The 27,685-nt window shown below is 35.4% G+C and overlaps 1 protein-coding gene across 2 annotated transcripts in view; it reads right to left on the bottom strand.

The window, feature by feature from the left end:
• SCHIP1 (schwannomin interacting protein 1) overlaps positions 1-27,685 on the bottom strand; it is an 801,755-nt gene that overhangs the window by 589,537 nt on the left and 184,533 nt on the right. The window contains exon 1 of one of the 2 annotated variants that reach the window (XM_050779863.1): positions 21,429-22,078. The exons of the other annotated variant lie outside the window; for it this stretch is intronic. Coding sequence (XP_050635820.1) covers positions 21,429-21,491 — 63 coding nt within the window. The 5' untranslated portion in view covers positions 21,492-22,078. Of the gene's footprint in view, positions 1-21,428; positions 22,079-27,685 lie in introns of those variants that run through there. 2 annotated transcript variants of the gene reach the window in all.

Raw genomic sequence — 27,685 nt, 5'->3', positions numbered from 1 at the left:
CCTTTTCTGGTAATGATCTGGTTCTGATCCACTCTAAGATGCTTATGAAGAGTTTTCCTAATTCTTATGAGCCAGTCAGACACAGGTCTGAAACATCGATGGAGACTGAGTAGTTCAAGTTGCAAGTAGAGATTTATTGCCAACCCAGCCCTTCAACGTAATTTAAGACTCTAAAATCTACTTCACCGTTCTCTGAGAAAAGACAAAAACTTGATCTCTCTCATTTACTTTTTCCCTTCTCTGAAAAGTCCAATCTTGATTCTATATGGAGACTTTAAAATGTTTTGAAGGAGGGAATCTGAGTAGCAGAAATATAACTGTAAATACATTTGGCAGGATTTGAATAATTTTTCAACTTTCTGCAGCATAGGCAGACAATAGCCAAATAAAATTATAAATCATGGTGTGCCACTTGAGAGTTTTGTTGAAAGAAAAATGTCATCTCAAATCTCAGCCAAAAGGTGGGCTATACATAAATACCCATATACTCTCAAGTTACGATTTCCAAAGTTGTTTCACTATACAAAGGCGAATATTTTTAAAGCATCTCGTTAGCAGTTCCAGCTTGTGAGAGCTTATTGAGAACCCCAAATCAACTTGATTATATTAGTATTTGTCATTTACTATTGAGGCTGAGCTGGAACCACATAGACATTCTGCTACTATTAAATAGTAAGATGAAAATAATCCACATTTTTCTTCTTCTGCTAAAACAAATATTTGTGAGTTTCAGAATCAGGCCACTTGCCCTAGCACATGAAGCCATCATACTAGAATAGCAGTTCCCAAAGATCCAAATGAGCAACTAATCCGCCCTTCTTATCATGTCTGGGTAAAAGCAGAGTCCTAGAGTGGTTAACTTGTCCACACTGTCCAGCACAGGCAATCCACTCAAGATGGATAGTCACACAGCACCTAAGACATGATACTCACAGATTACTGTCTTTGGATAGTATTGGGAACCATAATCATCTTGCCCTGTAGTATCTGGCCTGGATTTCTAGCATGAATATAACACCAATTTGTGGGCCCCTTGGTTCTTGGAAGTCCCCTATGTTACTTTAATTATCTTCTAAAGAAAAACATTATCTGAAAGAAGTTGTGTGTGCTCTGTTTCCCTTCCCATTCCACCTCCAAGAGAAAGAATTATTTTTCGCCCTATGACTATTGAGTTAAATTGTCTGAAAGACATCCTGAGAATAATAGGCTTTTAAGCTCCAGCAGCTAATTTGATGTCAGGACAATAAACAGAGGAAAGGAAGTATGGAAGAAAGACTTACGCCTCCTATTTGTCTGAGATTCCTTCTGCATTAACCACCTGCTCTTTGGCTCATTTATAATTCTTCCTGACAGATTGCTACTTGGCATTGTTAATAGTGCCCTATCAGAATTGTGGTGTAGCTTCAGGCCACAGATTAGAGCAGGTGAAGACCAGAGCAAGAAATAAAATTGTGACCTCCATACCACCTTCTCACCTCTATACCACTATACAAACACTCTATACAAACACTGATGCTCCTCAAGATGAATGAATGGAGCAAATTTGGTGGCCTGTATATGTTCACAAATGCCTCAAGGACAGTTTTCCTTGGGTTGACCAGCCCTTTTTGAAAATAGATGTTTTCCCTTCAGATTTTGTACCCATATCCACATGGGAACACGGCTGGGCAGATCTTGGGCCATTCTTACTGTTAGAGGACATAGTGAATATTCAAACAAAGAACTTCAAAGATAATGCTAGAATTTGTTCTAGCATCTCTATTGCATCCATTTACCATAAGTAATGTATGCAAATATCAAAACAGCCAACCAAACTGAAAAAAATTGTTTTAATTATTGGTTATCATGTGACCCTGATGAAATGTTGCTTAACAGCTATTATTTTTAATCCACACAAAGTAATGTTGATTATGGTCATCATTATATGGTGTTGAGACGACCATCAGATAACATTGTCATTGCGAAGATGCCCTGTATTGACAATCAACTCCAGAAAAAATACAAGGGGGTAGCTATAAACAGGATGAGAAAAATCTGCCCAGCCCAAGAAAGACTAGTGCTTTCAGAATAGAAACCCAATATACGGGAGGCCGAGGCAGGTGCATCATGAGGTCAGGAGATCGAGACCATCCTGGCTAACACGGTGAAACCCCACCTCTACTAAGAATACAAAAAAATTAGCCGGGCGTGGTGGCGGGCACCTGTAGTCCTAGCTACTCGGGAGGCTGAGGCAGAAGAATGGCGTGAACCTGGGAGGCGGAGCTTGCAGTGAGCCGAGATTGTGCCACTGCACTCTAGCCTGGGCGACAGAGCAAGACTCTGTCTCAAAAAGAAAAAAAAAAAAAAAAGAAACCCTATATACATCCCATGATTCCCTAAAACAAAACCAAAAAAGTATGATGTCAATATCCAGAAATCTTTGTACATTGTATGATGATATATCAAATAAAAAGAAATTGAAAATAAAGCAAAACTGAAATATGGATAATGTAGTAGGGAAACTGATTACATATTAAATTTATTTTAGTTATTTAACTAGCATGCACATTCCAGTCATTGCTGCAAGCACTTGACAATCACTAACCTCTCAAGTCCTCATGACATTCTTATGAGGGATGTACTACCTCGAATGCTGAGTTCTACTTTCTGGGTTCCCCTCCTCTCCTAGATCTCAGCAAAGTAATTGCTCCCTTTCTTGATAGTTATTTCATGCCCCTTTTTAAAGCATTATCATCCTAATGTCTTTATATTAAATAACTTGCAACACAAAGAACACATATCACTTATAATGAGGAATAAAGTATTTGTCTCATTTAACTAGCCAACTAACCAAGACTGTTTACTTCACCAAGCTATAAATTCAACATTCTTATTTCTTTGAAAAAAATTAAATATACAAAATAGAACGTTGCAATGAGCCCTCATGTATCCATTACGCAGATTTTAGCTATTAAGATTTTCTTATACTTGACATCTTATTCTCTGCCTTCCCTCCTCTCTCTTTACCTGTCTTCCTCCTGTCTCTTTTTCTTTCTCTTCCTCCTTCTCAACTATTTTTAAAATAAATGCCAGATATCAGGTTATTTTACCCCTAGAATTTCAATATCTATCTCTAAAATAACATGGAAGTTTTCTTCAATTATTACGGCCTATGTTGTCATCAATACAAGTAAGAAAAGGATTAATGGTATTTTGTTACTATCTAATACTAAACTTTTTCTAATTGTCTCAGTCTCTTTGAGTCAGAAGCCAAACAAAGCCCACATACTGTATTTGGTTGTTACATCCTTAAAATCTCATTTAATGTAGAGTAGCTTCCTCTTTCTTCTTTTTTAAAAATAATTTTAGTTTTCATCCCATTGATTTTTTGAAGAACCCAAGTCAATTGTCTCACAGAATATGACACATTCAGTTTTCCAGTTGGCTTCTTTAAGTTGTCATTTAACTTGATCCTTCACCTGCCATATTTCCTATAGTGGAAGTTAGCTACAAAGACTTGATTAGATTTGGATTCTATTATTTTTACAGGGATACGTCCTGTGGTGATGCTGTGTACTTTGGGTTGAATTACAGCAAGAAGATACACTCTTACTGATGCTGAGATTGATAAATAGGTGGGTTCAGGTGATGACGACCTGATGCGTCCTTGGTATAATTTCCCATCAACCTTTCATCTTGTGGCTTCATCCATTCATGATTGTCTTAGATCATAATCTATTATTTCATTGGGGTTGCAAAATTGTGATTTTCTAATCATTTCACTTTTCCTTTATTTATTGCCTGGAAGTTTGTAAAGCAGAAATTTATCTTATTAGCTAGGTTTATCTGGTTGCCCAAAATATAGTTCATGCTGGAGAAACTTAATATACGCTTAATTTTTTCATATTAATCACATATTTTTAGAGTAATTAGTGTTGCTCTACTTATTACCGTCATGTCCAATAATTTCTCTCTTTTTATAGTTTTATTATAAGCACAAAGGCTTTTACATATTCTGTTTCCAATAATTGCATTCATTATCTTTTTATGCCCAAATAATCTCATCTTTGGCCAGAAAAGCCTCTGTGTACTTTCACACAACTCTATTGGTCTGTGGAATCTTCCTTGTGTATTTTGTATATTTTTTGTCTGAAACCTGGAATCAGCCGCCCGTCTAAGTAATTCTGGTTTTTACAGACTGGAATAGTATTTGGAGACCACAAACTAGGCGCACTCATTTCTGTTGTGTTATTTCTTTTATGCTTTTTCACGGAAAATAACTAAGAATATACATTTTTAAAATAAAAATAAAATTTTATGCTTATATTTCTATTTTATATTTAATAATGCAGAATTTTACATAATTTTTTGGCTTTATACTGAATTTCTTTTCTCATATCTAAAAATCTTAATTCCTCACAACAGTAAGATAATTACTTGCATTATGTAAATTATAAATTAAAACACTGTAAAATAATTACAATGTAGTAATACCAATATCACTATTGAGTAAAGTTTAAGATTTCCTTGTAGTTCTGTATTCCCTTACATAATATTCTTTTAAAGAATGTTTTTCTTTAAAATATTTTACAAGTAGACAGAATATTATGTCCCAAAGTCACCTGAAATAATTTTTTTCTTTTTGTGGTTATGGCACAAACAACTAGATTAATTTGTTTTCATTATTTTTTTGTTTTTAGAGATGGCCTTATTTTGTTTTTTATTTGGTTTTCTTCTATGAATATATTTACCTTGTTCCAAGTTCAAAACTTTAAAACCAGGTATATTCAAAGAGGTTTAATTTTCATCACTGCCCACTTTGCTATGCTTCCTCTGTCCACATATAGGTAAACATTTTCTGTTAGTTTTGTTAGTTTGTTAAGTTTTCCTTTTATTGTTTCTTTTTTTGGCAAACAAAAACATGCAAGTACAGACACTTATTACCACCTCCTTCCTGCCATTCTTACACGAAAAGTAGAATACTGTATATACCTTTCTGACTCTTTCTTTTGTTCTTTCAATAATACATCCCAAAGATCACTTTGTATGAGTAAATTAAGATATTCTTCACTCCTTTTTATAGCTATATAATATTGTGTTATGTGTTATCCACCTTTTTTTAGTTGTCTTCAATAGAAAGGCTATTCTAAATAATTACTTAGTTCCCCATTACCAATGTCATCTTCTTAGGTCTGTAGATAAAAAGTTTGTTTGACAAACATAGCCTCATGCCCCATATTTGGTGTTAGGAGGCAATTGCTTAGTATAGCTTCATTGGGTGCAGCAGGATCTTTTCTTACCCGCTGGTCCTCTGGAATTCTACTCTAGTGGAGTATAAAAAAGACCACAGTGCTATTTGTGAATGTTCCCAAGATTTTCCCTCTCTCTTACCCTTCCCGTGTAAGCATGTTGAAACGTGCCACCACGTTGAAATATGCCACCACCATTTATTTCCTCTCCTGTTGTTTCCTGAGGACTGCAGCATCTGGTGGATCCTCTGATTCATTTGTTAAATAAATGTTTATGGACTATCAATCCTTTGGCAGACCCTGAGCATTCACAGAAACTAGGTATGGTTCTTGCCCTCATAGAGTTTTAATGGAAAGACAAACAATATAAACAAGTACAATAATTTAATTAAGGAATGATAAATTGTGATAAACCAGATAAAGGAAAAACACTAGGGTGCACTTTGAGAGAATAATGGTAGTTGTGAAGAACTTCTACAAGGAGCTGCCACTTAATACTCAAATCATGAGGAAGAGGTTGCCAGGTGAAGAAGAAGGAAAACATTCCAAACACAAGGACTGCGATATGCAAACCTCTAAGGCAAGAAATAATAAATAAATAAATAAATAAATAAATAAATAATTAAGAGCTTTATGTGTTCAATGAACTGATAGGCTGGTGTGGCTGAGGCAATATGAAGAGACAATGACCAGATCACATAGGACTTTGGAGTTAGGATACGGCAAGGAATTTGGATTTTACATAAAGGGAAATTTGATGCTACTGAAATAAGCAGGTAATATTAATGCAGTTTAAGTTTTAATAAGTCCATACTGGGTGCTTTATGGAGACTGGATTAGAGCAGGCAGGAAACTCAGCGTAGGAGGCTATGGTAGTGATGAAGGTGAGAGATGATGGTGGCTTAGGCCAGGGTGTTGGCAATAGTGATGAGGTAAAGTTACATATTTAAGATACATTCTTGAAGATAAACTCAACAAGACTTGGTGGTTGATTAGATGTAAATGGAAAACATGGAATGGTGGTAAAGAAAGGAAGGAAAGAGGAATGAGTTCCAGCATTTCTCTTGATCAGCTCAGTGTTGACTTACTGACATAGGGAAGACGGAGGGGAAGAAAGTTATTAATGTGACTAAAGAAAGCTGATGTGGTGTGTGGAGCATGGGGAGGGAGCAAAAAAAATCTGACTACCCTCACCACAATCAGAACATTCCCATTTGCCTTGCCAGTTTAGATTTTGAGGTTGCTTTGTTCATGAGCTAAAGCATGTGTTCTCAATGTTGTCCACCTTTGTTGATTCTTTCTTTCTTTCCTTTTTTTTTTTTTTTTTTTTTTTGAGACCGAGTTTCACTCTTATTGCCCAGGCTGGCTCAATCTCGGTTCAACGCAACCTCCACCTCCGAGGTTCAAGTGATTCTCCTGCCTCCGCCTTCCTGAGTAGCTGGGATTACAGGCAAGTGCCACCATGCCCGGCTAATATTGTATTTTTAGTGAAGATGGGTTTTCCCCATGTTGGTCAGGCTGGTCTCGAACTCCCAACCCCAGATGATCTGCATGCCTTGGTCTCCCAAAGTGCTGGGATTACAGGCACCTTCATTGATTCTATTGTCAGTGCACATGCCTCGAAGATCCTAGCAAAAGGTTGTCAGTCATCTGTGATTTCGGTGGTAATATTCATTTTCATTTTTTACTGTGGCCTCATAGGTATGCTAATGGAGAATTAGAAGCAGTTGCATGAGGGGATACTAGCTAGGCATCATTTTCAATTAGAAATATGTTATTTATTTTTAAAAAATTATATTGCTAAAAGTAACTTTATTCATGTGTAGGAGTATAGCTGAGAGTGTGGTTGTCTTTGATTTCTTCTTTATAGCCTGCACATAGACTGTCCTTCAGACTCAGTGCAGAGGGAATAACACTGGACTTGAACTTGTATGACATGATTTTACAGTTTTATTTCATGTAGTATATCTCAAAGTGGTATTGAGAAGATCAAGTCAGACACCATATGTCACCTCTGGCACATCAATACGTTTCTTCTCTTTCTCATCTTTTCCCTACTTTTATCAAGCAAGTATATTATGTTCTGAAAGAAACCAAGAAAAATATCAAGAAATTGATATCATACGTGAAGCTCTGTTTTGAACCCTACAGAAAACAATTTAATATTTTCATTTATTTTCCTATTTTAATTTGAAAAACATTTGTTTGTTAATAGCACAGGCATCAGAGCATGGAAGTTAAGATCCAGCATGCTGAGCTGGCTGCCTTTTAGCTTCACTTGCTACTCTCCAATAGTCAGAAACAGTTACTTAGCATCTCTGTGACCCAGATTCTTCACCTGTAAAATGAGAAAAATTACAGTTCCTATTTTATAGGATTGCTATGATGATAAAAGGACTTAAAGGAGTTAGCATATGTAAGATACTTAGAAGAACACTTAACATATAGCAATGTAGTACAAATTTTAGCTATTATAATTATCGTGTGCTAGACAGTCATTTAAAATAGAATGTTGTTTATTCTCCAATCATAATATAAAAATAAAAACTATATTGTCATTAAAATGTTCTTCAACACAAATTACTAAAAGATAATAAAGCAATAATTATAGAATACTACAGTGAACAGTTAAGAGTCAACAATTTTATACCCAGCCCAGCTAAAATTCAGGCACAAGTGCCCAAAAAACACATTATCTGATATGCAAGTATATAAAGTATTTTTGTCTGTCTCAGAAATTGAAATAAAAATAAATATAAGACTAGAAAAAGTATAGTATAAAAATAGTTAAAAATCCTTATACTATATATAAGAATCAATTCAAAATGGATTAAAAACTTAAGTATAAAACTTAAAACTATTAAAACAAGGGAAGACAACCTAGGAGATATCATCTGAACCTAGGACCTGGCAAAAATTTCATGATGAAGATGCCAAAAACAATTGCAACAAAAAGAAAAATTGACAAATGAGACCTAATTAAACTAAAGAGCTTTGGCACAGCAAAAGAAACTATCACCAGAGTAAACAGACAACCTACAGAATGGGAGAAAATATCTGCAAAGTATGCATCCAACAAAGATTGATTCTAATATACAGAATCTATAAAGAATTTAAACAAACCATCGTGCAGAAAAGAACCCCATTAAAAAGTGGGCAAAGGACATGAACAGGCACTTTTCAAAAGAAGACATATGTGGTCAACAAGCATATGAAAAAATGTTGCATCACTAATCATTAGAGCAATGTAAATCAAAACCACAATAAGATACCATCTCATACCAGTCTAAATGATCATTATTAAAAAGTCAAAAAATAGCAGGTGCTCGTAAGGTTGCAGAGAAAAGGGAACACTTACACACTGCTGGTAGAAATGTATATTAGTTCAGCCATTATGGAAATCAGTTTGGCCATTTCTCAAAGAACTCTAAGCAGAATTACCATTCTACCCGACAATCCTATTATTAGGTATATACCCAAAGGAATACAAATCATTCTGCCATAAAGATACATGCACATATATGTTAATCACAGCACTATTCACAACAGCAAAAACATAGTCAATCTAAATGCCTGTCAATGGTAGACTGGATAAAGAAAATGTGGTACATGTACACCATGGAATTCTAAACAGCCCTAAAAAAGAATGAAATCATGTCTTTTGCAGCAACATGGATATAGCTAGAAGCCATTATCCTCTATTACTATCCTCTATCTACTTCACTTCATTATTGAAGTGAAGTAACACAGGAACAGAAAACCAAATACCACATGTTCTCACTTATAAGTGGGAGCTAAATGATGAGAACACACAGACACAAAGAAAGGAACAACAGACACCAGGGCCTACTTGAAACTGGAGGAAGGAAGGAGGATGAGCATCAAGAAACTAACTTATCAAGTACTGTGCTTATTACCTGGGTGGCAAAATAGTTTATATACCAAACCCCCATGACATGCAATTTACCTATATTACAACAAACCTGCACATTTACCCCTGAACTTAAAAGTAAAAAATGCATGAATAAACGCAATGAATAAAATATACACTAAATCTAAGTAATTGTTCTTAAAAGATCACAAAACAATGTATATATCCAAAAATAGTTCTTGAAAGACAAGTATTAAATATAAATAAAAGAGATATAGAAACAACAAACTGAGAAGTGAAAAGGAGAATAATGAGATAGGGGAGAAATCAAAGAGAATAGGAAATACATCTATCCTGGTTTCTATTGTATTCCCAATGCTAGGTCAATGCCCAGCAAGGAGTAGGTCCTCAACAAATGTTTATTGAATGAGTGAACATTCACTCAAAATATTGCAGAAGGATAAATTAACATGAAATTTTAGTTTTTATTATTAAAACCAGATACACACATTACTATTACACATCTGTAATTAACTACCAACAGAGTAAAAATTGAATGTTTATATTCCAATTTGAGACGATAAATAAAATATAATTGATAAGAGAAAAAAACAGCAATGAAATATGAGAAACACAAAACAAAAAACAAGAGAAGATCAAACTTAATAATAGTTTGTTCGTATGTTATTAAAATGAGCTCTTGATTAGTGAAAACAACTTGTGTTTATGTTTAAAACAAAATTCAGCTACATACTGCTTATGAAATGATCAGTTAAAATAACTCAGAAATGTTGAGAATAAGTTTTGTAACTGTTATCTATCAGTTATCTGTTATCTATCAGGGAATAGATATCTATCTATCTGTTATCTATCAGGGAATCACTACTATCTACCAGGAAAACAAAAAATAAAGTAGGGATAAAGAATGTGAATATTTGACTAATTAATTAACATAGGAACTCTTTGTACCTTAAAAAGAAAGATCAGAAACTCTTTTCAAGGATCAGTGGAATGTAGGATTGATTATATTTGTATATGAAACTAAAAAACAATCCCTACGCAAATACCCCAAAATAAAAATTGTAAAGGCCATCTTTGATGGCTTCAATCTAACAAAATAAGAAATTATTGTCTATTTCACATTTTTAGAATTGTCACTAAATAAAAATTTTAAATGCTTTTATAATAGTTGAGTCATAGGAAAAAATATGTAATTATAAAATCTTTACAATATAAAGAAAATGCGGATACTGCTTATTAGATTGATAACACAATTGAATTAGAACAAATTCAAAAACCTAACTTTGTTATTAAAATATTAATTCATCAAAACAAATAAATTATGCATTAAACTGAAGAAAAAATAAATGGAACAATAAAAATACACCTAAAGTTGGCCAGGCGTGGTGGCTCAAGCCTATAATCCCAACACTTTGGGAGGCTGAGGCAAGCAGATCATCTGAGGTCATGAGTTCGAGACTAGCCTGGCCAACATAATGAAAACCCATCTCTACTAAAGAAAAAAACAAAAAACACAAAAATTATCTGAGTGTGGTGGTGTACACTTGTAATCCCAGCTACCTAGAAGGCTGAGGTAGGAGAATCGCTTTAACCCAGGAAGCAGAGGTTGCAGTGACCTGAGATCGCACCACTGCACTCCATTCTGAGCAACAGAGTGAGACTCCATCTCAACAAAACAAAACAAAACAAAACACCTAAAGTTAACAGGCAAAGTAAATATTACATTAAAATACCAAAATATATTAATTAGAAAATACAGAATTGATTAACACAATAGCTGATTGTTACAAAATTTCAGTTAACAAAATTATAAATATTAAAAGTAATAAAGGAGTAGGCAGAGAAAAATTTTAAACAAAATATGATAGTTAATCTCAAGATATTCACTGATATATCTTGGAAAGTAAGTACCAGAATTTACTTATGATATTGTAGAAAACCTGAATATCTAACAACCATGGAAGAAATGAAAATGTTATTTTAAAATATGTATAAGAAAAGACATGGTGGCTGAACGGTTTTATTAAGAATTTTTTTCAAACTTTCAAGGAACATGTAATTACTATGCTATATAAAATTAGAGACCAAAGGAAAATCTAGGAAGCTTTTCATTTTATGAAGCTTGCATAGCCCCGATTCAAATTTGAGAGAAATACAAACTACAGGTGAATTTCATTTTATAAGCAGAGATGTAAAAACTTAAATAACATACCATAAAATAGAAATTAAAAGCAACATATAAAGAACTACGCGTTAAAACCAAACAGCAATACCACAATGCAAGAACAGACCATAACTCATTGCATCAGCTATGGATAATAAGACAACCTCTGTTGCTTAGGTTGAATTTTCTAATCAATACAATAAGACTTTTGGAAAGGAAGAGGCAATTTAGTACTATTTGCAGTTGAGAAAATTACATGGTTAACAACCTCGAAAGAATCAACTAAAAAAATTCTGAAGTGCTATTAAGAGATTTTAATAAGTTGAAAAGATACAAATCAATACGACAAAAAGCTATTGCTTCCTATATTCTAGTAATAACCAGTTAGAGGTGGAATAAAAGGAAAGAAATAGCCAGGCACGGTGACTCATGCCGAGACTGCACCACTGCACTCCAGCCTGGGCAACAAGAGCAAAACTCCATCTCAAAAAAAAAAAAAAAAAAAAAAAGAAGGAAATAATCCATAATCCATTTGTATAGGAATAATCATAGTAAGTAAAGTGAAAAAAATATGCCGGGCATGGTGGTTCATGCCTGTAATCCCAGCACTTTGGAAGGCCAAGGAGGGCAGCAGATCACCTGAGGTCAGGAGTTCGAGACCATCCTGGCCAACATGGTGAAACCTCATCTCTACTGAAAATACAAAAATTAGCCGGGCATGGTGGCATGGGCCTGTAATCCCAGCTACTCAGGAAGCTGAGGCAGGAGAATCACTTGAACCCAGGAAGCAGAGGTTGCAGTGAGCTGAGATCATACCACTGCACTACAGCCTGAGCAACAGAGTAAGACTCCATCCCCAAAAAAATAAAAAACATAAAACATATAAAATGAAATTTCAAATCTTTCCTGATATCTATATCTACTCATGTTCTTATGCGTATTTATGTCAATATTTATTTATCTACACAGTGTTCCTAGATGGTAAGAACAAATTTGCAAAGGTATCAGTTCTTATATTAGTTTACAGATTTGATGCAATTGTTATTAAAGTCTCTAAATGATTTCATAAGTATACAATTGTAAAGTTTATCTGGAATGAGTCTGACCAATGAAAAAATATGAAGTGGAGAATTCTCTACTAAATATTAAAATTCATCATATAAATGTAATATTTAAGACAGTAGAATACAGGTACTAGAATAGACATGTGAAACCAGGAAGGTAGTTCAGAAAGAGATTCTAATGGATTTATTTTTAACATATGGTAAAGATTCCTGAGCACCATTTACTGAGTCCTTTGTTCTCTCTTACAAACTGGTAGTGGTGTTCAGTACTAGTACTCAGTAATGGTGTTCTCTACTAGTTTGTAGCAGAGAGCAAAGGACTCAGTAAATGGTGCTCAAGTAAAGGGTTAACTACTTGGAATAAAGTAAGACTATTATTTCTCATTATGCCATACACGAAAATTTCAATGAACTTAAGACAAATGATAAAGTTGAAACCAGTTTTCAAAAAACACAAAAATATATAGGTGAATGGGATACTTGGTTTTGTTTCCAAAAATATATCTAAAATTCTAAAGATTGAAATATGCAATCTAGGAAAATATATCTCACATATATGAATGGAAAAAATAATGTATACATAATATTTAACACATAAAATCTCAGTGAAACAATAGACAATTCACAGAATAAGTCAACATGGCCACAAAATGTGAAAATGTTAAACCTCAACAATTAAAAATAAATTCAGGTTTTAAACACAGACCACTTTCAATCTATTAAATTAACAGAACTATCACAACAGTTTTAGGAATGTAAGAATATATATCAATATCCTTAAAATTTTTATATAAATTTTTATTATACTTATAGTAATCTCTTGTAAGGAAACAAAAATGTGAAAATATATAAACACCCTCAATGTTGACATTGATAACAATAGTGGCATAATTCAATAAGTTATATGTCTATGTGATTTAATCTTACTCATTCACAGTGTACTATAAAACTTTGAGAAATTTTAATGACAGAGAAATTAAAATGTTGAGTTTTTAAAAGCACAGTTAAAAATGTTGCAAATATGTTTAAGAGGTATATTTTTATATATTCATATTCATATCTAGTGTATACACATTGAGGAAACTCCAAGGAAATTCACTGAAATGTTAATAGTGGTCTTTGTTCGATTAATGGTGAGATATATTTTCTAACATTTCATATTTTCTAAAACGAACATAGATATATATTACAATGATAAATGAATAAGCATTGCTATAAAATGAGACAGAGAATATTACAATGTAGTTTAGAAACAATGTCATTCAAAATGTTTCTACTGAAAAAAAAGTAACCGTCCATTATTGATAGATTTCATTCATACAGAAGCCTCATTTCCTATCAGTTTTTGATAAATTAGTGATCATTGTACTTTGCTCTAAAATATAAATAGCTCCCTTCTTCCACTGACAAAGCACAGATTTGTTGGTCTTCATGAAAATATAAAATGTATATACATTAAGAAGTATAAGCACATTCATTCAAAACTATACTTTTCAGCTCTTGACACTGAAAATTTATCATCTTTTAATATATGAAGCATATTATTTTTAAAATATATGTGCATATGTGTTTTAGGCATATATGTGGAATCCTATGTATTTGAAAATAATTCTTGTCCAAATAAAGTAAACCATTTAGAATCTTTCAGGGTAATTATGATCACATAGCTTAAACATCAATTACAGGGAATGAATAAATGTTTCCCCAGATTCTAGCAGGTTTTCCTGCCTTTCTCTTCCTTCCAAAATCCCAAAATGAAGTTCCAAGAGGATGTATTTCTCTTTCCTAGCTTCTAATTAGCCCAGTCTTTGGTTTAGTTGGCAAAGGTGACTTTTGCATAACCAATAGCTCTCTTTCAAAAAAGACTGATGTGGGAGATTGTGAAAGACCTACAAAGGTCCCATCATCTTCAGTAGGGTCCATCCGAGCACCCAAACAGAAGCCTCCAAGCCATGATTGCCCCACGTGTCACATAGGGAATGTATTTAACACATGCAATTGTGGATTACTCCCTTCCCATCATCCCTTTTCTACTGGCACAAGTCAGAGGTGCTGTTCCAAGTGGAAAATGTGGGTTCACACAGCAATTTAGAGTGTGCATTGCTTTTTTGTTTGTGGGACACTGGAAGATAGGCCTGGCACAGTTCATCCTTCGCAAGTGCTTAATGCCATCCCTGGGGACAGGAATATCACGAGCCTACAAAAACACAGCTTTTAGCCGTGTGGTGTTGAAAATTTCAGGCAAAATTCCAAAAGCCCTCAAAGCTAATGCTGAGTTGACAAAGTGCCAAAACGTCTCTGGCATTAAATTTCCACTCTTTATTTTCCCCCTTCAGGTTAACAGCTTGTGAAAATAATAATGTGATAATGCCACCCTGTGTTCCAAATATCTCAAAGCACGATCTTGTTAAGCTTTGGTGTCCCTTTGAGACTAATGGGAACTGAGCCGACTTATTCATTTTACAGATGAGAAAACCCCCCAGGAGATGAGTCAAATGTCTGAGTGATGGCCCTGCAGACTTACCATGTAGGTCCCAGGTCTAAATTAAATTCTCCAAACAAGGCCAAGTGTTGTAGGAAAGGACTTGAAAAGCTCAGCTAACATCAAAAAGGGCCAAAGAAAGATTCATAGAGGTTACTAGGCAGGCTACGGCAATAAACTGGTGAAAGTGGTGAAAACACATATTCCAGGAGGGGCAACAAGGCATAGTCTAAGCATAGCAATAAAGCACAGGCTAAGCGTGTGGCCAACTGGGATCAACAAGAATCACCATGGTCATCAGTAGATCTAATGTGACATCAGGGGCAGCTTACAACATCAGGGACACTGGATTTTGGCTTTTTTTAGTTTATCTGAGACCCTCTCATAATTACAGAATACACTGCTTTGCATATTACAGTAAGGAACAGGACTCTATCCCCCATTATAGAAGTAATTCCCTTCCCTGAATTCTAGCAATCAGGCCTGAATGCATAATCTAAACCAGTCAATGGCATGGCCCAGTTCAGGACTTTGAATCTGGAAGAAGTGTCTCAGAAAAGTGAGGGGTATTTTTGAACTGTGTAGCCATTGCATCCAGTGTACTGTGAGGCCAACAGCATTCCAATAATGTTGTCTCTTGTGTGTGCCTTTCCATGGGTTTCTTCTTTTTCTGAGCCTGATTCTCTAGCCTTCCTGTCAATTTAGTGAGCTATCTGTTGTGTTTCTAATAAATTATTTTTCAGCTTAAATTACCTAGGGTCAAGTTTGCAACCTGGAAGACTGAAATTAGCAATGGTCGAGGCCGCAGTAAAATTAACATCAAGCATACCTAGCAGGCTATACCAGGTTTATAGCAACAGGAACTTCGGGTTTGGAGAAAGAAGTCTTCCCATAGTAGAACAGAAGTCCAGGTATGGCAGAAAGTACTCGGTGCTCTAAAATCTATTTTATTTTCTTATTTCTATGTAACCTGTAGGATATTTCCCAGTCTCCCCTGCAGTTAGGTATGGCATGTGTATTAGTCCATTTTCATACTGCTATGAAGAAGTATCTGAGACTGGGCAATTTATAAAGAAAAAGAGGTTTAATGAAATAACAGTTTCACCTGGTTGGGGAGGCCTCATGATCATAGCAGAAGGTGAAGGAGGAGCAAAGGCACGTCTTACATGGTGGCAGGCAAGAGCATGTGTGCAGGGAAATTGCCCTTTATAAAACCATCAGATCTTATGAGATTTGTTCACTATCATGAGAACAGCACAGGAAAAACCTGCTCCTATGATTCAATTACCCCCCATTGGGTCCTTCTCATGACACGTGGGGATTATAGGAGCTGCAATTCAAGGTGAGATTTGGGTGGGGACACAGCCCAACCATATCAGCATGTGACTGGGTTCAGTCAAAAGAATGTGAGTTGAGTGAGGTGTGCCTCTTTCAGAATGGGCCCACTAGAACCTCCCACATGTGCCCTTTTTCCTTTCTATTTTGCTAGAAGGGAGACAACTGGAGGGTGGTCTTGAAAGCCACGTGTTGAAGATGGCATAGCTACCACCATCCTGGGTTCTCTGAATGACTATATGAAGAAGGCTCACCCCACTGTATTGCTTTGCCTTTCGCTACTGATGCCTAATCAGGAAATAACTGCTGTTTGGGAGCTATTATACTTTGGGGGATCCCTTTGTTACAGCATAGCCTAGATTCACCATGTATGATAAATTAATCAAGCAAAGATTCAAGTTCAGAGCAGGGCCAGTAGCTATGCTGACTTGATGTTGACCCCTTGAATTGATGGTCTACAGCTTCAGGATTTCTCCCAATTTATAAAAGAACAGACGACAATTGGAACGGAATCTTTAAAGGTATATGATGCAGCTATAGCTACACAGGTTGAAAGGATACAGGCAAAAGAGCAAAAAAGCTCATTAGGGATTTGACAGTCCTAAATAGAATCCTAGAATTGATTAGGGATCAATAAATTCTAAATTTTTCATTTCTTTTTTATGCATTGTAGTATCTCTATGCTAGGGATAATGAAAAGATAAATTATAACTCCAGTTCTGCTTTTTTCTCCTTTAACCTAGTTTTCCCTTTTCAAATAGATCCAAGTGATGCATCTTACTCTCCCTCCTGGGATTTTTCCAACTCCTGAGGTTTAAAATAAAACCCACCTGGGGTTTTATTTCCCAGTTTTCCCCTTTCTTACTCCTTTTCAAGTGGGTGGTTTCTCAAGGAGCGCAGGGAGGATTAATCATCTCAGTTCTTTTAATCACAAGGGTAGGTACCCAATACATATTTGTTGAATGAATAAATTATTGTTTTCTTTTTTAAATGAGACAACACTGCACTGATGACTCTTATCCATGTCTAAGTTGGAAAAGACCTTAGAGATCACGTAGACCTTCTGCTACATATGCACACACACCATTAGGGAGTCCCCTTCTATAGCATCTTTTATGTGGGTCATCCAGTATGACTCATATTTCTGGTGATGAGAAGCTCAATGCTTTATTCCTATACCATTGAAAAACAGCTCCATCCTTTTTTTGTTTTTGTTTTTGTTTCTTTTGAGGCGGAGTCACTCTTATCGTCCAGGCTAGAGTGCAATGGCATGATCTCGGCTTATTGCAACCTCCACCTAGTGGGTTCAAGCGATTCGCCTGCCTCAGTCTGTAGCTGGGATTACAGGCACCTGGCTAATTTTTGTATTTTTAGTAGGGACAGGGTTTCATCACTTTGGCCAGGCTGGTCTCAAACTTCTGACCTCAGCTGATCCGCCCACCTCGGCCTCCCAAAGTGCTGGGATTACAGTCATGAGCCACTGCACCAGCCTGTAATTATTTTTTTAAAATTTCTCCATAAATCTTCCACTGATTGGTCAATGTTGAGGTCCCTTACAAGTCACATATTCTGACAGAAATTCCCTTGCCCAGGGGTCAGTAAATTGGTTGCTATCTCCAAATTATCATTCCATTCACAAGTCTTTATCTTCTCCACCAAGACATCAGAAAAAAATCTTCAAAAGTCCAGATATAATGCTTGTATTTATATTTCTAGGAATCTCAATGAAAATTAAACATAAGAAAATTAGTAAGAATTGCTCTAAGGCACTGAAGCTTTATATTCTTTCATATCTACAGTCACTTCATTAGGCTGAGTCTGTCTTTGACTGCTTTTAAAAATAGATATTTACTATGTCATGGGCAGTCAATGTACATGCTTTCTATACCAACATTGTATTCTACACAGTACAGTTCCATCAGTTTCAAAGCACACAAAATGAAACCTAAGGTGGAGAAGTGGGGTCTTATTTCCTGCCATTGTTGTGCACAGGAGTCAGAGATCGAGCACTAAAACAGCATTCTAGAGAAGCATGCTACTTAGGTCAATCCAGAATGTTGGATTCAAAATGTGTATTGCATCAAGATGGGTCTTATTAATGGAGTCAGGGACTGTGTGATGTAGCATGTCAACTCCAAAAGTGTAGATGAGATGGTGTCAAAAATCCAAGAAGAGAGTCAGAATTACAGGACAAATTAGGCAAGATGGAAGTGGCCTGACTTCACCCTAGGACTGGCTGCCTGGATGTGTACTTGTTCTTTACATGCTCCAACTTAAGTTTACTTATGGGGGAGAGTAAAATCCAGAGGGACTGGAATTTGAAAGATTAGTTAAAGTGAGAAAAGCATCATATCCAGACATTTCTATTTGCATAATATTCTCGGACTTTCAGCTATGTGTATATCTTCCATGAAAAGTCCCTAAGCTCTTTTCAGTTGTCTGGAAAATGTAAGATTATTCCATCATTTCTTGTAATATTTAATGTAAATCTCAAATCAGTCAGGTCATATCTAGTTAGATCCATCAAGTAATATAAAGTAGGAATGTGCCTTGCAAATAAAATTGGGAGAGAGAAAGGAACAACAGTAAAACGTAGTAACTGAGGACAAAAATCACTTGATAGAAAGTTTTACGCTGAATCATGATTCTATAACGATTCTCTTGGATGCTAGGGTACCTCTCTTGAGCCTCTAATGTCCACTGAGCCCCTTAGAGTGTTAGAACCATACTAAAACAAGCCTAGAACCCATTTGGAATCAATCAGCATCCTGCTCACTGAAATAACCCCAAGGATCCCTATGTCCCTCTAAGAAGCTACCATTTAGGATCTTCTTGCAACACATTCCAGTTTCAGGCTCTTCCCTACTGGAACTGCTCCTATTGGGACCGTAGCTAGAGGAGCTGCTTCTACAGGAATATGTGATGGAGACTGATGCAACAGAGATGAGTCTGAATACCTTGGATGTAAGAACTATTTCCGAGATCAACTAATCTTTCTTAGTGCCAAAAAGGGTTAAAATCAGCAGTAAAAACCACACCTGCCAATTAACTGCCTCTATATTCAGCCACCCTGTAAAGCATCCTAACTAGGGTGGCTTTCATAAATAAATATGCCCCTACATTCTTTGTAGCCAAAGGTTATAAATCCGTTGCAAGGGTGGGTGGACCACAGTAAAGAGATCTGGGAGCATATTTTTACATTGGCAAGAAAAGCAAAATGTCACTCAACTAAATTTAAGATTGTTCACATACATCTGCTACCACCAGAATGTTATTCAAAAGGAAAGAAAGAAAGAAAAAGAAATGTGAATATCTAATAGTTTAGCTCTGAACATTTTTCTACTATTCAGGTGACTGTTTCAATAATGATTGAAAGGCTATCAAAACAGAAGCAAACATGTGCTTGTAGTTTGTCATACAGCAACAATTTCTGGTTAAATAAATACATAGGCAATGATATCTCAACTACAGAAAAGTGTGTGTGCTGGATAACTGTAGTTATAAATATATCACTAAAATGTTTGCAAAAAAGCAGCAAATATAAAATGTTACACTTCTGACAATATCATAAATGAATCACATCCTTCAGAGAGACAGAGACAAAGATCAAATAAATTTCTGAATCAGGTACATCTCCTCCTGACACCATTTCAGAGCAAGCAGATGCATTTTATGACATGAGTCTTGGATTCTTCTGGATTAGAATGTACAATTTAATAAACCAGAATAATTTGTCCAAAGTTCATCAGGGTCTGGAAATGGATACAGTTTACCGTAGGGAACAATTTAAGTTTAAAATCACAGAGGTACATGCAATGGTGTGTGAAAAGTCCTACTTACCTATTAACGAAAGCAGAATAATAAAATTTGGGGAAATGAAACTTAAAAAAACTGAAATCATAAATCTACCTTTCATTCTTTTCAAAAACTAAGGCCTTTTAAATACTGACATCAATTACAGAAATTATCAGTGGATCTATTGAGGAAAGATGACAAAAATGTATACCAAGGTCTCCTTTACATAAAATTGTTACATCCTCTAAAATTCTGAACTTCATACACTGTCAAAATGTAAGTACCATTTATCCCAAAATCAAATACCAAATTACCGAAGAGTTAAGAAGCAACAGTAATTCACTTGGAAATTATCCATAACAGAAATAATCCATTATATTTGAATTAGAGATAGAGCTGAGTAAATTGCATTTACCACTGGTTTTTAAAAATGAAGAAAACTACTAAGGGAAATACATTTTATAATACAATAATATAAATATATATGTTTATTAGGTTTTAAAATAAATGATTCTGCATAAATAAATGTTCCAAACCGCATTTAAGTGGTCTGAGAAAAGACTCATGATTTATTAAAGTTACTTTTTAATGACAATATGTTCTCTTAGAAAAAAAAAATCAATAGTTAATCAAAATATCTGTTGGGGTCATTCTGGGTAGTAACTCAAAGTATTATTTCTTTGTTGGTTGCGTCATATCATAATATCATGGAACTACACCTTTGATAGTCTTAAAGATGGAGTTAAAAGATGTTTTTGAAGAAACCATATTTTTTAATTTCTGGTTTGAACATTTAAATTGAACATTTTGAAACTAATTATTTTCAATAATGCTAAAAGTACTATTTCAATGGCCCATATATAATTTTATAAATTTACTTATTATTTCTACTTATAATAAACTGCCACTCTATACATTTCATACCAATAAATTTGAAATGTTTAAGTCATCAAATATCTCCCATGTACTGACATTAGAATACCTAGACATTCGTTCTTTTGGTAACTGAAAGTATAATCTAAAGTGAAAAAGTTTAACACTGACCTTCCCAAACTGTACAAATCAGGAACTACTTTCCAAAGGAGGCTTGTGCATACAAAGGGCAACAGATTGTACATTTGGAACTATTTATATGTGTATATTAAAATGCTATTTCTAAAGCCATTGTTTTGTCCACTGCAATGCAATTAGTTTTGGTGTACTAAAAAAAAAAGAACACCCAAACATAGATTCACAAAATTCAAAGCATCAAATATCCACATACTAATTATGCAATGAGAAAGTATTTTTTTCAAATGAATACTCTGATATATTTTAAATGCTTAATTCTGAATTTAAAAATGTAATGAAGGCCATCAGCTTTTATAGCTTAAATTTAACCTGACTCAGTTCGACTTTGAAGTTTTCTCTCTTCATATGTAAAAATATGATACACCTAAAATAGATGGCAGACATTTGTAAAACTTACACTGTCAGAGTGCTTGCCCTGGTCACCGTCCCACGTTGTAGCACGCTGCGCGGACCTCTCCATGGTGCTGAAGAGTTACTCTTGCCCATTTGAGAGGGAAGAGTTGTTTATTCAAATTGGCTTTGAAAGAAATCCGTAAAGGGTCACCTGGGTTAGCTAGTAAAGTTATCTAAAAAATTTCTATAACACACACTAAATAGGTGATGCTTTTGCCTTTCAGTAATCAACCACCATGCTCAAGCAGCTCAAAGTAGATTTTGGAGCAGAAATCTTCAAGTACTGGCAAAAAAGAGCGAGAGCTTTTTGGGAGATGAAGTTTGCTGATTTTTGCCAGTGTTCTTCAGATTGATAAAACACACAGAGAAGACAAGGCTACTCGGAGAACAGAGGATTCCAGAAAAGTTCTTGATCTTAATGCAGAAAAGAAGATCCCATTAGTCCAAAGCAGCCAATTCACTTCATGCTATCATCCGATCTACTTTTTGATTAAATATAATACAATAAAATAGAGTTAAGAATTCCACAAGGCACTGCACACACCATATAAACAGGTCTGCCTCGTTCTAGCCCCAGCCTCGGTCTGCTGAAGATTATCACAGCAGAAATCAGGCTCTGTGGCTTTCACAGATTATCTCTTTCTGAGGCTGAAACATATAAAGAGCCACATGACACCCAATGATGTCATCTCTAAAGCAGGTCACAGTTGCTGCTATATGTAGATAAAGTCCTTCTACTGAAGTATTTAGCATAGTGATTTTCTTGAAAATCTACTTGCATTAGATAGCATGGTCTTCTATGAAAATACTTAACCCTATCAATACAGTGCCATGAAGAGAAAATAAATTTGCTGCTCATATGTGAGATGAGTCTCCCTTTAAGCTAAGATCAGCTTCTAGTGCTGCTTTAAAAAATGAATAACTGCAACTAATTTGTGGTGAATATAGTGAAGAAGGGCTTTTCCCTGGAGAAGCTGCTGTGGGAACTAGAGGGTCTCTAAGGATACAGAATCTACTTCTAAAACACCTCTCAGAATATTTAGCATGTCCAAAAATTATTTTTAATTCAATCCATAAAGATTGCAAAATAAAAATTAAGGCAACCGTCTTCAACTTCTAACAACAGTTTATGTAATAAAATTTAAAAGCTACATAAACAGAAAAACATCTTACTATCTCGGAAATGATTGGAGTATATTTTCAAGTGTTGATTAAAGAAAAACTTTCTTTAACTCACTATTTTTAGATGTTTTTCAGCTCTGAATAAAGTAAAAATAGAAAATTAGCTCTATTGTTACTAATCTGTACACCTAACTGGTAATTGATAGTACACATATTCTTTTAAAGAATGTTTAAATGAGCAAAGTCCATGACCATTCTTTGCAACACATTTTTCTCTTTCTATTTAGTCACATGCCATAATTTACGATTTTCAGTCATAATTGTCATTTCTGCCAGTTAATAAATTATCTAATCCCCTTTCATGCCAACTAAATAATTCTTATAGCCCAAGTGAAGAATAACTTGAAATTAATCTAATCAGTGCTTATTAAATGTATTCCTCCCTTAAGGCCAAATAGATCAAACAAAAGCAGCTTTCCTTGAAGAGCATAGTATTCTGTCATATTTTTGAGAAAGAACCATAAATCTGAGGAGAAAACAATTTTCCACACAACCAGTGCCACTGAACAAATTCTATTAAAGCAATGGTGATTGTTCTGGCATCTCATCAGGAAAATATTGCCTCACCAGCTTCTCACAGCATATCTATACAATGCTAAAATATCCAAATAAAAATTGAGAAAAAAATGGATCACCTAAATGTTCTGATCCACTTCGGTTTCCTAAATAAATTAGATAATTTTGTTCAATTTCTACAGTTTAGTGTTTTCTACACTTTAATAACGATGAAGATTATCTGGGGCATTTTTAAAAATTAAAAGTCCCTGTAATCCCAGCACTTTGGAAGGTCAAGGCAGATGGATCACAAGGTCAGGAGTTCAAGACCAGCCTGGCCAAGATGGTGAAACCCCGTCTCTACTAAAAATACAAAAATTAGCCAGGCGTGATGGTGGGTGCCTGTAATCCCAGCTTCTCAGGAGGCTGAGGCAGAAGAATCGCTTGAACCCGGGAGGCGGAGGTTGCAGTGAGCTGAGATCACACCATCAGCCTGGGCAACAGAGTGAGACTTCGTCTCAAAAAAAAAAAAAAAAAAAAAAAAAAAATTAACAGTCCCAGACTGCTTCTCAGATATTCTGACATGATAGATCTGTTGTGGTTCTGGAATCTGCATTTAAAAAAAAAAAAAGTTCCAAAGTAATTATTATTTGGAAAACACTAATTAATATATCAAACTGAATAAAAAGTATTTGTGATTCTTAAAATTATTTAAAAAAAAAAGCCCAATTTTTGCTCCCCGAAGTATCCAGTGTTGGGCACCCCCTTCTCATTTTCTCAGGTTTCTATAAGAAAGCATTTTTCTAAAGACTCCCAGCCTCTGATTTCCATCCTGTTCTCCTCTCTACAAAGGTGGAAGGAGTTACACTGATTGGAGGATTAGGCAAAGGAACTGGGCTTCTACAGCTCAGGATCACCCTCCCTCCATCTCTGTGTGGGATCCAGCTCTCTGCAAAGGATTCACTCTGGCTTGCCCTGTAGGTGACACTGGTAAGTTTCTCTCATTCCAAAGTTCAACAGTAAGAGGTCAAATGTTGCCACAGTCAGAGTTACACCCTCAAATCCAGCTTTGACAGGAATAAAGTTGAGATTTTGATCTCCCTCTGCCTAAATCTCTTATTTCTGAAAATAAGTTTCTAAATCAAGAAGGGACATTGAGTTATTTATTGACTTTCTAAAACTCCATCTTCTAGTACTATTGTTTTGTTGACTAGATTTGTTTTTTATATAAACCCTATGAGCCAGTTAATGCAACAAGTTTTATCTGTGAACTAACTTAATAAAATTTTCATTTGCATAATACAGCTGTATAGATACAGACCTACAAAAAGGACATGTTGTGTGTAAAACTTTCATTGGAAGTTTTATGAAATGCATTGTTCAACTCATTAATTGAATTATTGAGCCACTTAGAGGAAAATTCGAGCTATTGGATTTTTTCTTTAACACCTAGTAACTCTAGGATAATGTTTCCCAAAATGTGTTCCATGGATCCATTAAGTCCAGTAAGATGTGACTCATTTCAGGTTACATGCTCAAAGAAGCATAGAAAATGTGAAAACAATACAGCCTTCCTACAGAATCAAAATGTGTATAAACTTTAAAAGTCTCAAAGAAGTCGTAAAGTAAATAAATTGACTCATTTTACCTCTCTTCCAATTAATATTTACCAATGTCCTATAAAAATAATATTTCAGGTGCCACATTCAGAGAAATTCTGCTCTAGAAGATGTTTCAGCAGTAAGATTTTTGTTAATAATAGCACCTAAACCTTCTATATAATTAATCAATTAATAGTTATTATTATTATTATTTTTTTATTTTTTTATTTTTTTTTTTGAGACGGAGTCTCGCTCTGTCGCCCAGGCTGGAGTGCAGTGGCCGGATCTCAGCTCACTGCAAGCTCCGCCTCCCGGGTTCACGCCATTCTCCTGCCTCAGCCTCCCAAGTAGCTGGGACTACAGGTGCCCGCCACCTCGCCCAGCTAGTTTTTTTTGTATTTTTTAGTAGAGACGGGGTTTCACCGTGTTAGCCAGGATGGTCTCGATCTCCTGACCTCGTGATCCGCCCGTCTCGGCCTCCCAAAGTGCTGGGATTACAGGCTTGAGCCACCGCGCCCGGCCTAATTAATAGTTATTATTGCCTGAAGTTATCAACAGCTCTGTTACAAGAATTGTCAACCATGACTGAGGAATTTATAAATTCCGCAAGGGCAGAGGTTATGTTTCTTTTGGTGATCATTGTATCCCTGGCAAAGGTATTACTTGGCAAAGGTCTGGCACACAGTAGACATTCAAATAGTTGTGGAATGAGTGAATGAATGTAGACCTAATCCACGGATGTGAATAATTATCCCCCACCCACAAAGATGTCTTATTTACAAAAAGACCCTTAGGCTAATGAGCTTTCCAGAAGAAATGAAACACAATGGTATATCACACTCCAGTTTCACCACATCTAATTTCTCCTTGGACCCTAAACCATCTTTTATACCCATTCAATGAGTGGAATGTTGGTTTGTTGTTAATATTTTATATATTAGGTGCATATATTTATGGGGTACATGAGATGTTTTGATACAGGTATGCGATGTAAAATAATCACATTATTATCCATTAAGTAATCATGGAGAATGGGGTATCCATCCAAGCATTTATCCTTGTGTTACAAACAATTCAATTATACTTACAGTTATTTTAAAATGTACAATTAAGCTATTACTGACTATAGTCACCCTGTTGTGCTATCAAAGAGTATGTCTTATTCATTCATTCATTTTTTTTTTGTACCCATTACATTAACCATTCCCAGTTGCCCCACTCCAGGCTCCCACTCCCTTTCCCAGGCTCTAGGAACCATCCTTCTGTTCTCTCTTCCAATTAGTTCAATTGTTTTGGATTTTTAGATTTCATAAATATGTGAGAACATGCAATGCTTGTCTTTCTGTGCTTTGGAATGTTTATTTGTAATAATAAAACTGGATTTATTATGTAGGTGCACTCTGTGTCTCAATTAGAGATCTAACAATTTATCTCACCTAAGCTGTAGAATAAAGACAGAGTTTATGTGAGGACAAATGCCAAGAGCAGACTTAAGATAAACTACAAAGAAAACAAGTTATTTCTCAACTATCTTTATCAAAGGTGACATACTTGATGTCTAGGTTTTTGCATTTATACTCATAGGTCATTAAGTGTGGAGACTGCTAAGGAAGATTTATTATGTCACTATGGATGAATGAATCAGTGATCAATTCACTGTCAATTTTGCATATCATTCTGAACTCATGCAATGTTTAATATTAGCAGTCCTTCTAAAAAAATTTTAAATCCCCAAACCAAAACAACATGTTTGTTTTTAAACCTATCAAGAAAAATTACCCTCAAATCATAATGTTAAAAAATAATTTGGGAAAAGGAGTCTATATTATCAGTCAATATTTAGAGACATAAAAGGGAGTGGATGTTTGTGGTATAAATATACTATTTTATATAAAAATATATTTATGCATACTGTCATATATGTTTATATATTATATAATTTATAAAACTTTGGAAAATGAAATACTCTCTCAGGCTCTGGTTTGAAAAAAGAGAAATGTATCTACTTCTAATACTAAGAAGACTTCTCTTTTTATATATGGTTAATATATTCTTAGAACCAAAATTTGGAACAAATAGACAGAATTTGTGCTATTTAGGGGTCTGAAAGGAAGGATGAAAGATAATGTTTGGATACTAAAACATTAGAATTCATGGGACCTAAATTTATAACAGCTGAGCTTAATACTGTAACCTGTCCCTGACCTGGAAAATCTAGGTTATTAAATTGTTAAGTAGCACAAAGCTTATATTCTCTATAGTTTTGTGTTGTTGTTGTTGTTGTTTTTGTTGTTGTTTTTGAGACAGAGTCTTGCTCTGTCACCCAGGCTGGAGTGCAGTGGCACGATCTCGGCTCACTGCAGCCTCTGCCTCCCAGGTTCCAGCGATTCTCCTGCCTCAGCTTCCTGGGTAGCTGGGATTACAGGCACACGCCATCACACCCTGCTAATTTTTGTATTTTCAGTAAAGACGGGGTTTCACTACGTTGGTCAGGCTGGTCTCGACCTCCTGACCTCAGGTGATCTGCCCACCTCCGCCTCCCAAAGTGCTGGGATTATAGGCATGAGCCACCGTGCCTGGCCTATATTCTCTAGTTTTAAATCTCTCAAAATTGTATTAGAAGGGGTCCCAGAAATCCTCTTTCAGGGCTGAGTTTTCCCCCAACCAAGTGTGACTTTGTAACAGGACGTTCTCCCTAATTAGTCACCAGAGTTTTCTCGATGTATTTAAAGCTTGGAGGTTGTAAATCTAAAAAGGGCAGTAAAGCTCGAGGGTAATGAAGCAGTCTGAATGTTAGTGAATATGCTGTGTTCAACAGCAAGGGTAAGACTGACTTTTAGAAGTATATTTGGAAAGGTTTGGTGGGTCATCTGTTGAATATCCAGACACTCTTGCTAAAAGCCGGGACACTTAAGCAGTGCTGTTAATCTGTGCATCCCACAGCCTTCACTCTAGAACACTTGAGGTAACAGAGACTATAATT

Source organism: Macaca thibetana, chromosome 2 (genome assembly GCF_024542745.1).
Source record: "Macaca thibetana thibetana isolate TM-01 chromosome 2, ASM2454274v1, whole genome shotgun sequence".
In the NCBI taxonomy this organism is placed as follows: Eukaryota; Metazoa; Chordata; class Mammalia; order Primates; family Cercopithecidae; genus Macaca; species Macaca thibetana.
This window is presented reverse-complemented; position numbering and strand designations above follow the sequence as displayed.